At 42.1% G+C, this 12,886-nt stretch overlaps 1 protein-coding gene across 1 annotated transcript; it reads right to left on the reverse strand.

Annotated features, from left to right (window-relative positions):
- Positions 1-470: 470 nt before the first annotated feature.
- T265_14782 (hypothetical protein) lies at positions 471-7,879 on the reverse strand (the record flags this gene model as incomplete). The annotated part of the gene is made up of 2 exons (XM_009175231.1): positions 471-695; positions 7,823-7,879. Coding segments are annotated over 2 exons (282 nt in total), but the record flags the coding sequence as incomplete, so codon positions are not given.
- Between the last annotated feature and the right edge of the window lie 5,007 nt (positions 7,880-12,886).

Consider the following 12,886-nt stretch of genomic DNA (forward strand, 5'->3'; position numbering starts at 1 on the left):
GTTCTTGCTGAATACAGTTGTCACATGCATTCAGAAGACGAAACCCGTAGGTAGTGATTCTAAGGTGAATTGTCGACGTTCTTTTTTGTTTTCTGATTCGAGTGGGAAGGAACAAAAAACACAATCACTCATTGCTCGAGAACGTTTCGGTGGCACTTCATGTCAGGACCATTGGCTGTACCCCCAAACAGTTAGCATACCCGCAGTCGTAATGTCTGAACTGAGACGCAGTCGTTTTCTAGTCACGCTAAAATTGTTATTTTATTGCGGACCTGATGAAATAATAAAACGAGTCTCAGCTTTTCGAGAAACACTCATTTTCAAATCAATTTGGTTCTCACGAGAGACTCAAATGAATCTCTCGTTTATGATGTTCTACAATTGAATGTGCTGCACACAGCCCGCCTCATGTTTCAGTTGGCATGATATTCGAGATATCGCAGTATATTTTCCTAAAGGAAACTACTCACAAGGTTGCTGAAAACCCTTCGACAGTTGAGTCTGTCGTGAAAACCAAATTGATTAGCAAATGTGTGTATTTCTCGAAAACAGTCCAATTTGGGTTTAAGTAGTACGGAAAATCGGGGACTTAGCCAACCTGATGAGCCCGAAGTGGAAGGGCGAAACCGGTCGTGGGCTGTCGAAGAGTTTTCAGGAATCTTGCGAGTAGTTTCCTCTATGAAAAGCCTCAGCTTCTTTGGTAGATTGCTTGGCAGAAAATGTCGTCAGTTTGGCTTCAAACGTGCATCATTTGTACTGCCCAATCAATTCAGTCATTTTTATATTATAAATGTAAATACATATGCAAGATGGTGATTTCCACCTTGTTTAAGCAGCCGGGAAACAGTATACTTCATCTCACCAGGCGAGCCAAATCAAAGTTGCTTTTCTATTGTCCAATACATTACTAGCATATTCCTCTTTTTTCCGTTTGTAAATTCTGCATGCATGTCAACGTCAGCGGAAAATCTAGCCAGATATCTGACATCTGGTAGACGTTTGTTTAAATGCATAACTTTTTTGTCTACCCTCAGACGACTGCGGCTTACGCTCGCTTCAACTGCAATCAAAAACAACCGGTAACATCCAACTACTGGGTCTTGTTTCATGAGCTTATTCCCTTCATCGGACAACCACCCAAGAGATGACCTCATCTCACACGCCTCGAAGCACGAAAACCAAACAAGATCGTATTTGGTCACTAGTTTCTAAGTGCCATCGCACGTCCATCTATCTCGTATCCTTGTTATGCACTTTCTACACCCGTAACTCTTATGGTTCTGTTTCGTTACTAACAGTCGTAACTTTTATTTGTGCTGAGGCTATCGTTTTGCACTTTTTCGGGGGACCGTCCAGGAATTTTGAATCAGAATCACCAGAGTTCTTGGAGATCTAGTAACGGATAGTTCTGTAAGACCAATCTTTCAACTATGATTATGAGGTTTCAGCAGACATTTTTGTTACTCAAAACATTTTAGTGATCCTTCAGACTATGCTGCACATCTATTAGAGTTGAGAGATTTGATATTTTTCTCTAATGCCGTTTTCTGTGAGCAACCCCCTGTCAGTTTTTTTCAATCTGATTTCTCACAATTAAGCACATGAGAAACACATTTTTTCAAACCCCTTTCCTACGATATAAATTACATAAAGGAATCCGGACACCGAGAATTCCTTACATTCAGTGATCAGTAGTGCAAATAATACCAGAATTATTGATGGATTTCTTCATAACCGACCTATCGGTGTCACTAGTACAGTACTCACCGAAGTAGAATACGGTGCAACAATATTGCTCAAGCATCCTTCAACAAATCCGAGGACTACAAATGATACTCAGTCTAAACATCTTGGAGCAGTTGGTAGGCCACAGCTTCGTGAAAAAGTTTATTTGTCGATTCCGTAGAAAACGGCCGATCGTCCTATCAAAATTTTTACCTTTTTCTATCCAAATAATGCTAACAAAAGACAACCGTAAATTAATCAAGCAAATGAGCGTGACTTCTCCCTGAAAGCGGTTATTGAACTTGAATCAGAAATGAAAAAAAGCACGTCATGTGTGACTGCATCCACCGTACACTTCAGTCGTTTTTTGAGGCAGACCAAAGCAAATAAACAGTCAGTTATAAGCTGAGATGGATTTATTATAAGTGAAGCTGTCTTCTATGACGTCTGTTTACTGCGTTGAATAAGAGGATCAAAGATTATCTGGAGTCACGTGTCAACCTTAATGCCGCTTGCAAAGGGATGGTTTTTTCACATACCATTAGGAGAACCAGCTCCGAACGCAACGGAACTATGTAACAACCAATGAAATAATCGTCTTCGTTGAGACAGATTTCATTGGTTGTTCTTCACTCGTCCTTGACAGACGAGTTCTAGTCACTTTTTTAACCCGCTTGTACGCGACAGTGATCAATAGATCAGCCGGTCCACACGTTTATTGATTTTTTTGTGGTTTGGCCAAGCGCACTAGGCTATCAATCGGCTGTCCAGACCTGAGTTCACGGTAATAAGAGGTTATCAAGGAGACTGTGATCCAAACACATACATCTAGCTCTCCGCCTAAGTGAGAAGTGAAACCGATTAAATTGATGGAATATGCTGACCTGATGAGCAACGAGCTTGTGTCAGCTCAGTGGTTAAGGCGGAAATCATGGTTCGAACCCAACTCCGATAGCTCGATTCCCTGGGCAGCCCCTAACAGTATCCCAACCCTCGTGCTTCTTTCGGGTTGTATCGCAGCTAGGCATCAAAAGGGGGTCTTACAGATAGCCACTTGTTACGATCATTTAGTGAGCATTAAACAGATTTTCAACTAAGCTGACAACTAAGCTGACATGTATTCTACTATATTATAGATAGATTAGGCCAGAATACTTTCACAGCGATGTGGTTAACCTGCCCAAATTAAGAAACAAATAAACAGAAACAATAGTTGATGGGCAGGTTTTGGGTTGCAACGGACCTGTCAGAATTGCCAGATAGGCAGGTTTCTGTCTGGACAGCTACGGCAAACTGAACACGTCAAGCAGTTTCGCGGTAATGCGTCCTCCGCAACTCTTCGGATGCGTAATAAAGTGAACAAATTCATATATATATATATATATATTTGTAACAAAGCCAAAAATTGTAGTTCAGTTTTTGCCCACAACTGGCCACCAACTTTGTGTCATTGATATCCTCAATTCTTTCCGGGGACCAATGAACTGTGTTTTTTAAGGCTGCACCAACTAGCTGTCAGTAGATCGGAAAATTACTCTGAATGTCAATGTCTTACCAAACTAAAGTTCATATTTTACGTCAAGCCGTTAGAAAAAGGCTGATCTGATTGATTCACAATTTTTTTATTTTAGGAGGACAGATTCGGTGGCTTTTAGCCTTGTTTGTCGGTGGGTGATTGCACGCCTAAAAGTCACCGGAAATAATTTCGATTGGAGGTGTTGCACCATGAAAGATGGGTTTCGAAAGGGTTATGGTGTAACCATAGTAAAACACGTTGCCAGTAGTACACTGCTCACGGCCTTCCATACATATGAGCCAAACAAAAGTATTGCCGCTAAGCCGGTAAATTGAGTTTGTTCGAGTTCACAGAGTAAATTAACTTCCACTTGTTGACTAGCAAAGACAATCCTTAGTTTGTGTTAGGCAGGTAAATCCACTTGTTGATTCCTGATATAATTCAACTTTTTCCAACAGAAAATTTTAGAATCCATTTCTCTAATTTGCCACAGATAGGCTACCATTATTTGCCCGTGATTTTTTGTTCTGATTGTGAATTTTGGTGGTCTGATTATTGAGTTTTTTCTGTATTAGAGCGGTGCACTTTTTGAATGAACCAGACGGGATAAATTAATCATGTTCCCGGCAACCCTATGGGAAGATGGGACGCAAAAGTTTTGTAGGGCACCAATCATGTTAGGTAAGGTTAGAACCAGCTTGTCCAAAAACTGGTGAATCAGAATGGGGAATTGAGGTGGGTAAAAACTATATTCACCTCCCGTCTTGCTGGTTGAATATTAGTATGGTCAATAGATGTACGATGAAAAATGCCATTTGACCTTTTTAGCTGTGTATTTTCAACCATACAGTCCTTAAGTTATTCCCGTAGAAATGGGCGTTCTGATCCAAATGGATTGTTTTTTTCCGACTTGCCTAATCCGGAGCTTTGTGAATTTGTTGTCCTTCACCTGCTGGATGACACCTACTCTGATCAGGGTAGACTATATCGAGAAGGCTAGACCACACCACAAAAACTGGTCAAGGAAATCAAAAGGATGCTGCGGAAACTACAAACAGCGCAACACAACGATGGCCTTCACGCAACTAGCTACACCAGAATCGCGTACTTGTGAGTTTGCGAGTGTACAAGAAGCTACATAAGACTATTTCCTACAAAAAATGGTGTCCGCAAAGGATGTCCGCTCTTTCACTTCTTTTTTATTTTTGTCCTCGATTAACCACACCGCACCTTCGAACGTGCGGGCTATGAACGTACTTCTTACGAATCAAATAGAAGCACTGGGGGTTGTTGAGAATTTTACATACTGCAGTAATTGTGTTAGTCAAGAAAAAACCGTGTCTGTTGAAGTTAGTGCTAAAATCCCAAAGGCTTGAATCACGTTTGTCGATTCGCGTCGCCTGTGGCTTAAAAACGGCATATTACTGGGTTTTACGAGTAGCGTGTTCCAAGCTGCAGTAAGAGATGTTGGTAATGTATCGAAATATTAGTAGCTCGGGTTGGATGCTGATTTGTTCGCCCAGCTTGGTTTGACCCACCTAACTGCTTCTTGATGATGTTCCCTCTTACGATAACGAGATGTGTGAACATCGACTGCCAAGCTCGGGGAAACAGATCTTTGGTCAGCTGATCAACACCCGGTAAGGTTGGTTGGTAGAGACATATTCTCTGCAGACAGACAATGTGGGGGCATCTTCAGTCTTTGGAGCACCGATGCCTCGCAAGTGTTGCTCGCGTCAGATTGTGCTATTTAGATCATTAGAAAACGACTAAATGGTGGTGCAGCCGGTACTTTGGTTCTAGAAAACATTCAGTACCATCGACTGCGGTGGCTCGGTCAATTGCTGTTCAGTCACGTGGTACGTGTGCCAAAACTTCGTCCATCGGGACCAGTGTTTTCCTCCATGCCTCCTTCGGTGCAATAAACACTGCGAGTAGGTCAGCGTATGACTTGACCTAGGGATGTGGACGGGATTACGAAGAGCTTAGGTGGTTTTGGTGTGGATAGAGTCCCCGAAAACACTCCTGCGCTTGGTGATGGTGGTTGTTCAGCTGCCAACTGCTATGCCACCCAAAGGAAGCACGAAGGCTGGGATACTGCCAGGTTGCCCATGCCTAGTTAAGATTCAGAGGTCAAGTTCAAACCACGGACCCTCGAGTTATTAAATTCACGCTCCAACCGTCAGTAACCCCTGCGCTTGGCTGGAAGAATTGCGCCAAATATCGGCTAATCGGTATCGGGACGTTTGTGCTATCAGTCTCTTTCCCATTGTCTGATTGAGCGCTTGAGGTTGTAGGCACCTCATAGTGTTAGCGACAAACCAAGATCAAGCCTCGTCCCACACGCAATCTTCTCTCTTATTTTCACTTTAAGGATCTGACAAGACAATCACTGTGGTTGTACTGCAGTGAAGCATCAGTGCCAACATTGAGTTCGTTGTCTGTGATGATATTACGGCTCCGGAAACACTCAGATAATCTTAAGTTTCGGTTGAGAGCGTTCTATCCTTTGAGGTTTAATGTGATCAACATCAGTTCCTTTTTTCACTCAGTTTGTCTGAAAATCTTGTACTGACTTGCCGAACAGATTCGCTCTCCATTAGAAGTAACATGAACAGAAATGAGTTCATCACTTCATTTATCTTCTAAAGCTCAGAAGCAACGAACAGTTTATTACTTTTTACGGGTTGCTTTTTAAAACTGCAATTGCAAATGAGATATGATGTACAGGGTATCGATGACTACTGTTCTACAACAAAGCGTTTTAGCTAAAGCTAATGAGTTTACTGAACACCTGAGCTAGATGCAAAGCTATAGTCAGGCCACTTTTCGTGTGGTATGACCACCTGTCACGTGTTTCATCCTGATTATATGAGGTTTCTAGTATGGATGAGTTGTTAGAAGGACCGAGTCCATTTTAAATTCACTGAACTTCACTGCATGTATGAATTTTGCGCGGAACGGGACCCACTTTCCATGGCAACAAGTTTAATGGCTTTGATTGCCATCGATTACAGGTTTGTCGCCGGTGTTGCCTCAAAGTCGTCCTCATTCATAGTCCTTTTCTTAGATTCCGGGTTGAAAGTCAGTCGTCTTCAGCACTTGGGTCCCTAACTGCCAGTGATAGTAAGACTAAGATCAACACACATAAACAGGCCACCACAAAATGGTGGATCTTTTTACTTAGACCGATAGACTCGCTCGTAACTCAAGACCGAATGATCGTCAACCTCACCTGTGTGCGAAAACAAATTCACAATAGGCTGCCATGTAAATTGACATCAAAATGTCCAAAGTTACTTCTTACTTTTCATAGCTATCAAAGAGGTTTCGAAAAGTAGGTCATTAAAACCCGTCACGTTTACCTGTGTCCCAGTCGAGACAGGATCGGTCTGCCAGAAGTGACCACTTCTGCTCCATGACATTCACTTGCGACTGCCCCATTTTTCTGACCTGGCACGTACCAGATCCCCTTTTCCCCCATCACAGATTCATGTTCAGAGCAGAGTGGTCAAACGTAAGACAGACTGAAAAGCGAAGTACAGGCTCGGGCGTGCGGGATAAACGAAAATCGTTTTTTGTCCTGGCTACTGAAATAGTCAACGAGAAAAGCGTGAAAAATACTCCCATTTCGGAATCATACAGTTGAATTCAGGTTGTCATATTGATTACTTGACCTGCCTGTTCTCTGCCAGGCAGCCAGGGCGGTCACTTACTCGAATCCTCGTTTCATTTTCACAGCTCCCACTAAATCGCATTTACTACTGCTGTTTTAGCCTTCACAACTAAATAACTTGAAAGGACCTTGCAGAAAACATGTTTGTCTGGAAATCATCTTTACAATCCAGTTACCGCATCCTTAAAAAACGACCGAAGGAGAATCCGGACCACGAAACATCTGTTGAATGCATTACCTCTATAAGCCAGGGCCAAACAGATTCAAAAGACATCAGTCTAAATATCACTACTTCCGTTTTGTAATTCCATTTGTCTTCTCCAGCTAACCGAGCAGGGGAAGCAACTTGGATTAAGAATAACCACAATTTAACCAACCAAGCATCTGCACTTTACATCAGGCACAATCAATCCAGGCAACCACGAAGTGCATCACGCGTGAGCAGAGGAATCGTTGCGCCATTATGTAGCCAGCATGCGGGACTGTGCTTCACGTACACAATCAAGAAAGATAACCTGTTGAGGTTGTAGCTGTCGAGAGGGTGAAACCGGAAATTTCCTGTGTAGCCGGAACAACCGTAAGCCATCAAAATAGGTAAAGTTAGGTCTATTAACGATAAATAAATTCATTTGCACATCACTTTGGTTTTCACGGCAGACTCAACTGAATCTCTCGTTTATGCTATTCTACGACTGAATGTGCTGCACACAGGCCGCCTCATGTTTCAGTTGGCACGATATTCGAGATATCGTACTATATTTTCCTAAAGGAAACTACTCACAAGGTTTCTGAAAACTCTTCGACAGCCCAGGAACGGTTCCGTCCTTCTTGGGGCACATCAAGTAGGCACAGTCACCGAGTTTCCGTTAACCTTGTGTTCAGTAGTTTCCTTTATGAAAATAAACTGCGATATCACGAAAATCGTTCCAACTGAAACATGTGGCGGCCTGTGTGCAGCACATTCAGTTGTAGAATAGCATAAACGAGAGATTCAGCTGAGTCTCTCTTGGAAAACCAAATTGATTTGCAAATGAGTGTATTTCTCAAAAACAGTCCAATTTGGGTTCAAGTAGAACATAAGGTTGACGGAAACTCGGGGACTGCGGAACTGATGGGCCTCAAGAAGGGCGAAACCGGTCGTGGGCTGTGGAAGTGTTTTCAGCAAACTTGTGAGTAGTTTCCTTTAGGTCTATTATGTCTGATCAAATTCTCCTCAACTTTTTGTGTTATACGAGTGGCGAGAATAGTTCCAATCTGTTGTTCGACACTTAGAAAGTGCCTTGTGACCTTTTCAACTAAGGTGAATTCTGACGCTGAACTCTAATAAGTGAATATTTGCATATGGAAACTGTCAGGAAGTCAAACGTGTGCCGCAGTAATTGTGCTCTTACATGTCTGGTAATTTTAAAAAAAAATTTGGCAGCATGGAAAGACGTAAATACTACGGGAAACAAATAGGCGCTGGGAAGTTTATTTCGTCGACAGATTAGCACGGTGACTGGTAATTTTCTCCTCCAAAAATGTGATGTGATGATGGAATTTCAAATTGCACGATATCGATCAGTGGAGGGTGTCGAATGTTACTCAACAAGCACGTGATGATGCAAAATGAACAGAGTGACGGAAGATTCAGAAACCTCATGTTGTGCAAAGTGTTTTGTATAGTAAGGTCTCTTATCGATCCGGCCCCGTAAGAGTGGTCAATAGTTGATATTCGAATATAAGGGAATATGCCGGAGAAGCGGAGAATCTCACAGAGGTCAACCAAATTTGGTGAATTTTGAGGGCCATTTATGGCTCTTTGAAAATGCGAGTATCTTCCAGCCGATGGAATCGGGTTAGCGTGAGTCTGTCAGTGAATTCCCAAACTCCGCGTAAGCCACGGTTTTGCGAGTTTCTCGCCGCTTACAGCGTTCAGCTTCGAATAGTTGCGTTGCTGTTAAGTATTCTTTACAGCAACGCAACTGTTCAAAATAAAATCTCACTACTCCGATGTGTTAAGACAAATTAGTGCGTATGAACTGCTGCAGTCCGAAAATAGCAGGTGGTCATTTGAAAAAACCACACGTATACACGTCGAATATTTTCAATAAATGCCTTCTGAAAATATCACTTGCGCTGTGGGTTCACGTCAGGAATTATGAGCCGGTAAGAGTAAAATGTTTCCTGTTCTATCACTTGTTGGTTTTTTTTCAAGGAAAGGCTTGAGAGGAATTAACAGTTTCATTAGTCCAGGATAAGCTAAGCAGGCTAGAGGTACGTGCTACACCTGTCGTCATGTGTCCATATAAGGCATGGGTAATTCGCAAAATCAAACATAACCAACGCATTCCTAGACAGTTCAACATACATGGATATGAAATTGTCTAATAGTCGTGCTTTAGTTCGACCTAAGCTGGATAGAAGCACACGTAACTTTCGGCATCTGTAAAGTACTTTATCATTCGTATCCAAAGAGTAGTAACTTTGGCCTTTGGTTTGTTCGCTGAGATGGAAAAGTTGAATGTAAACGTTTCATCACAGTCGAGGCTACATCATCAGTGTGGAAGTGTGTTGAGGTTGGGAGCATCTATCTTGTCGCTTTGAGTGTCAGATGTAAAAAGAGCTTTACAATCAATGCATGAGCGCTGCCTTACTTTGCAATGAATTATCGAAATTCTCCAGTTGTAACGCTGAATACGTTTTCCAGTGAGTTTATGCTGACAGATGTGTAAGGGCCGGCAACTTTAATACAGACTGTCACTGAACAACAGTCCCATCAACCAAGCCTTATAGTCTGAGACATTGTCGTGTTCAAATACTGTTCCCCCATTTCGTTTTTCACAAACGGTGTGAAGCCGTATAATGAGTATCTTGACAGCAACCAGAACAATGATATACGTTGTCTTTTGTATCGGAAAGAGGCCAACTTAGCACAGAAACAGGGTACTATGTCATGAAGAAAACTGTTCACAAAGTTGCTGAAAACTCTTCGAAGGGTTTTCAACGACCTTGTGAGCAGTTTTCTTCATGAAAGTATACTGCGATATCTCTAATATCGTGCCAACTGAATCATGTGGCGGCCTGTGTGTAGGGCATTCAGTTGTAGAATATTATAAACGAGAGATTCAGTTGAGTCTCTCGTGAAAACCAAATTGATTTGAAATGAGTGTGTTTCTCGAAAAGGGTTTCTATGTCTTTGGAGCCTCTCAACATCAATAGAGCCCTTCGTCTTGCTCTAATCTCGTGGTTGATGTGATATGATGACAGCGGTCAAGCAATTTATCTGAATTGCCTAGATGGGAGGGTTTATACACACTGAATATGGCACCCTTCCATTTCAATAAAATGTGACATTTTGTCCACAAGACTGCCCACTGATTATTCATGCTAGGCAAAGTGTTTGTAGAGTTTAAATGATTACGACTCATAAAGGGTGCTCAACATATCTGCACTTCAAATAAAGACGGAAACTCGTCACATTCTCGGGTACTGATTAGTTATGTCTAGTTAGCGAGTTTTTTTCCAAAACGCCGCTCAAAAAGAATAACAGAAAACATTTTACATCAAGTAAGTCTGGCGGTAATATGACTGTTGCTTGTTTTGGCCACAAGTTATTCCCATTCCAGTCGTCAGTTACGGCGATAATTCTTCAAAACCCCCCAGCATCGAGGTCCAGAAGATTGGGTTCCTCAGACCCGTAACCATTCAGAGATTCTGCAAGTATCTCACGGACACATCCAGCATAGTCCATTGGGTCACGGAGACACACAACCCGTCACACCACGGTAAGGTTCAGTCTCCATGCGACGGAGATCAACCGGCGAGTTGAGTCGGACTCCGTTTATGCTTCGCTTAACCACTGAACAGTCAAAACTTTCTAGCATTCTAACAGGATCTCTGTGATCCTCAAGACAAATTAGACGCTCACCTCTTCAATATGACTAAGATGCAGCGGAATTCTGAACGATTTTTCACGCAAAAATCAAGAACTGAAACTCTGGACAAGTATACGTTTTCAATTATTCGTCTTTTAGTCACTGAAGCGGGGAAACTCCAAGCAACAGGCAATGACACAGCTGATCGTCTGGGTTACACGAGATGAATAGTCTTTTCGATTCTGCCGCCAACGAAAAATGAAAATCGGGTCAGATCATTTGGACGGAATGAAAATAATTCCTTGGTATACAACATTCGTCTGTGGGCACTCTGATGGAGTTAGCCTCAGGAGACGCAGGATTACGTAAATTGAATGTTTTGATCCGGTTTTTCACTATCACTTACGCGGTCAAAAATATCGTATCGCGAATAATGATTTGACCGTACCTATTAAGTGGGTTACAACGAAGCTTTCCAATTGGATTGTAGTTTCGGGGGTCGGCAACTTCGAGCAATGTTCTGTAGTCCACTGGACGAGGTGCCGGGTTGTACAATCTACACGAGAGAGCCTATCGATAGTCCACCATCAACAGGGTCAACACACACCGTTTTCATCTTTGTTTGCTAGTCCAAGAGTAAGCTCAAAACCACGGAAAAAACTGAACATTGCTTGTTTTGCTGGCAGACCGAATGATATAGACCGGCGAAAGTAGCTACTATCCTGCAGAATTCCTGACGGTGCCGGACTTCCGTCCAAGGATATCACCGAAACGTAATTGCTTTGCTCTACACGCTAAACGCTGAACACATCTGTCAATCTTAGTGTGTCGCGTGAGGCAAGCATGACACAAGCATGGTTGATCTGGGTAGTGATGCGTACATCCGAAATGGAGATCTGATCGTTGTTTCAGAAGCGTGGGTCTATGGGTGTATTGCATTTCATTTTACCACAGAAACATCGTCAGGCCGATTGATTTAACCGCGTTTTAATTCAGACGGAGAACCGATCAACAAGATCTCTTCGCGATCGCGATTAAGGGCTCCAACCCAATCGAATTTCTCGTCGACAATACAAACAGTGTCGCCAGTGGGACTGTGAAACTGGGCGGATTCCTTCTGAAAAGACTTGGCGTGATGCTGCGCTTGAAAACTACCGACAATCAGTTTTGTATTTTAAGACCTCAAAACGAGAGCTTCTCACACTTATTCTTTCGTAAGCATGTGAGTATTGAAAGCAAGATTCTACTCGGTCCCCCGTCAATATTAGATCAATCTGCACACAAATGTTTTTCGTGAAACACGTAGTGTCTGGTGTTCAAGCAGAAAATGAGCTCGATCAAAGTTTGTGTAATTGGCCTATTTGAGAACTTTCAAAAGAAGTGGAATCATATAATGAAAGCCGTTCTTTTATGCTGAGTGCCTGTCCAAATGAAACTAACAACTGAAACATCAGTTCAGTTGGATAACATTATACACAATAGAAATTAAAGTAGATTTTACTGGGATTTCCTGTCAAACAAACACAGCTTAAAGAGCAGCTGAACGTTCTGACACTGTTTGTTAGGCGTACTGAACAAGTATGTTGTGTGGCTTATAGGAATAAGTGAAATTGGAAAGACACTTTACTTAGAAAGTAACGAGGCAATGTTGTCAAGTGCAGTGCGACACATCACTGAAATGCCGGATTTGTTGTCTAACGCGTCTAGATGACATCAACGTTCTACTGAGATTGTAACGGAAATCAAGTCGACACTTTGTGGTTTTTCTGAATAGAGATCACTTTTTTGCAGGTTAACCAATAATCGGTAAAATGTTAGATTATCAATAAACCTTTTCATCTCACACTGATCAAGAATTTTTTTCTTTTTTGAATGTGCCCTCAGTCTGTTTACTGTTAAACTTCAAGAAGAGCCCTTTGTTGAAAGTTCTTGCACAACTATCTTCTCTTACTATGGAACATCCCACGATTCTGATTGGATCTTGAAAAGACCGTGTATATGTATGTTCTGCATATACATGACAAACGAGAAGTTCAGATGGGTTCCAGGTTAGTCTCTCGAAAAACCAAATTAGTTTGCAAATGAGTGTATATTCGCTAATTTCGTGCAATT

This window comes from Opisthorchis viverrini, assembly GCF_000715545.1.
Source record: "Opisthorchis viverrini unplaced genomic scaffold opera_v5_266, whole genome shotgun sequence".
NCBI classification, from domain to species: domain Eukaryota; kingdom Metazoa; phylum Platyhelminthes; class Trematoda; order Opisthorchiida; family Opisthorchiidae; genus Opisthorchis; species Opisthorchis viverrini.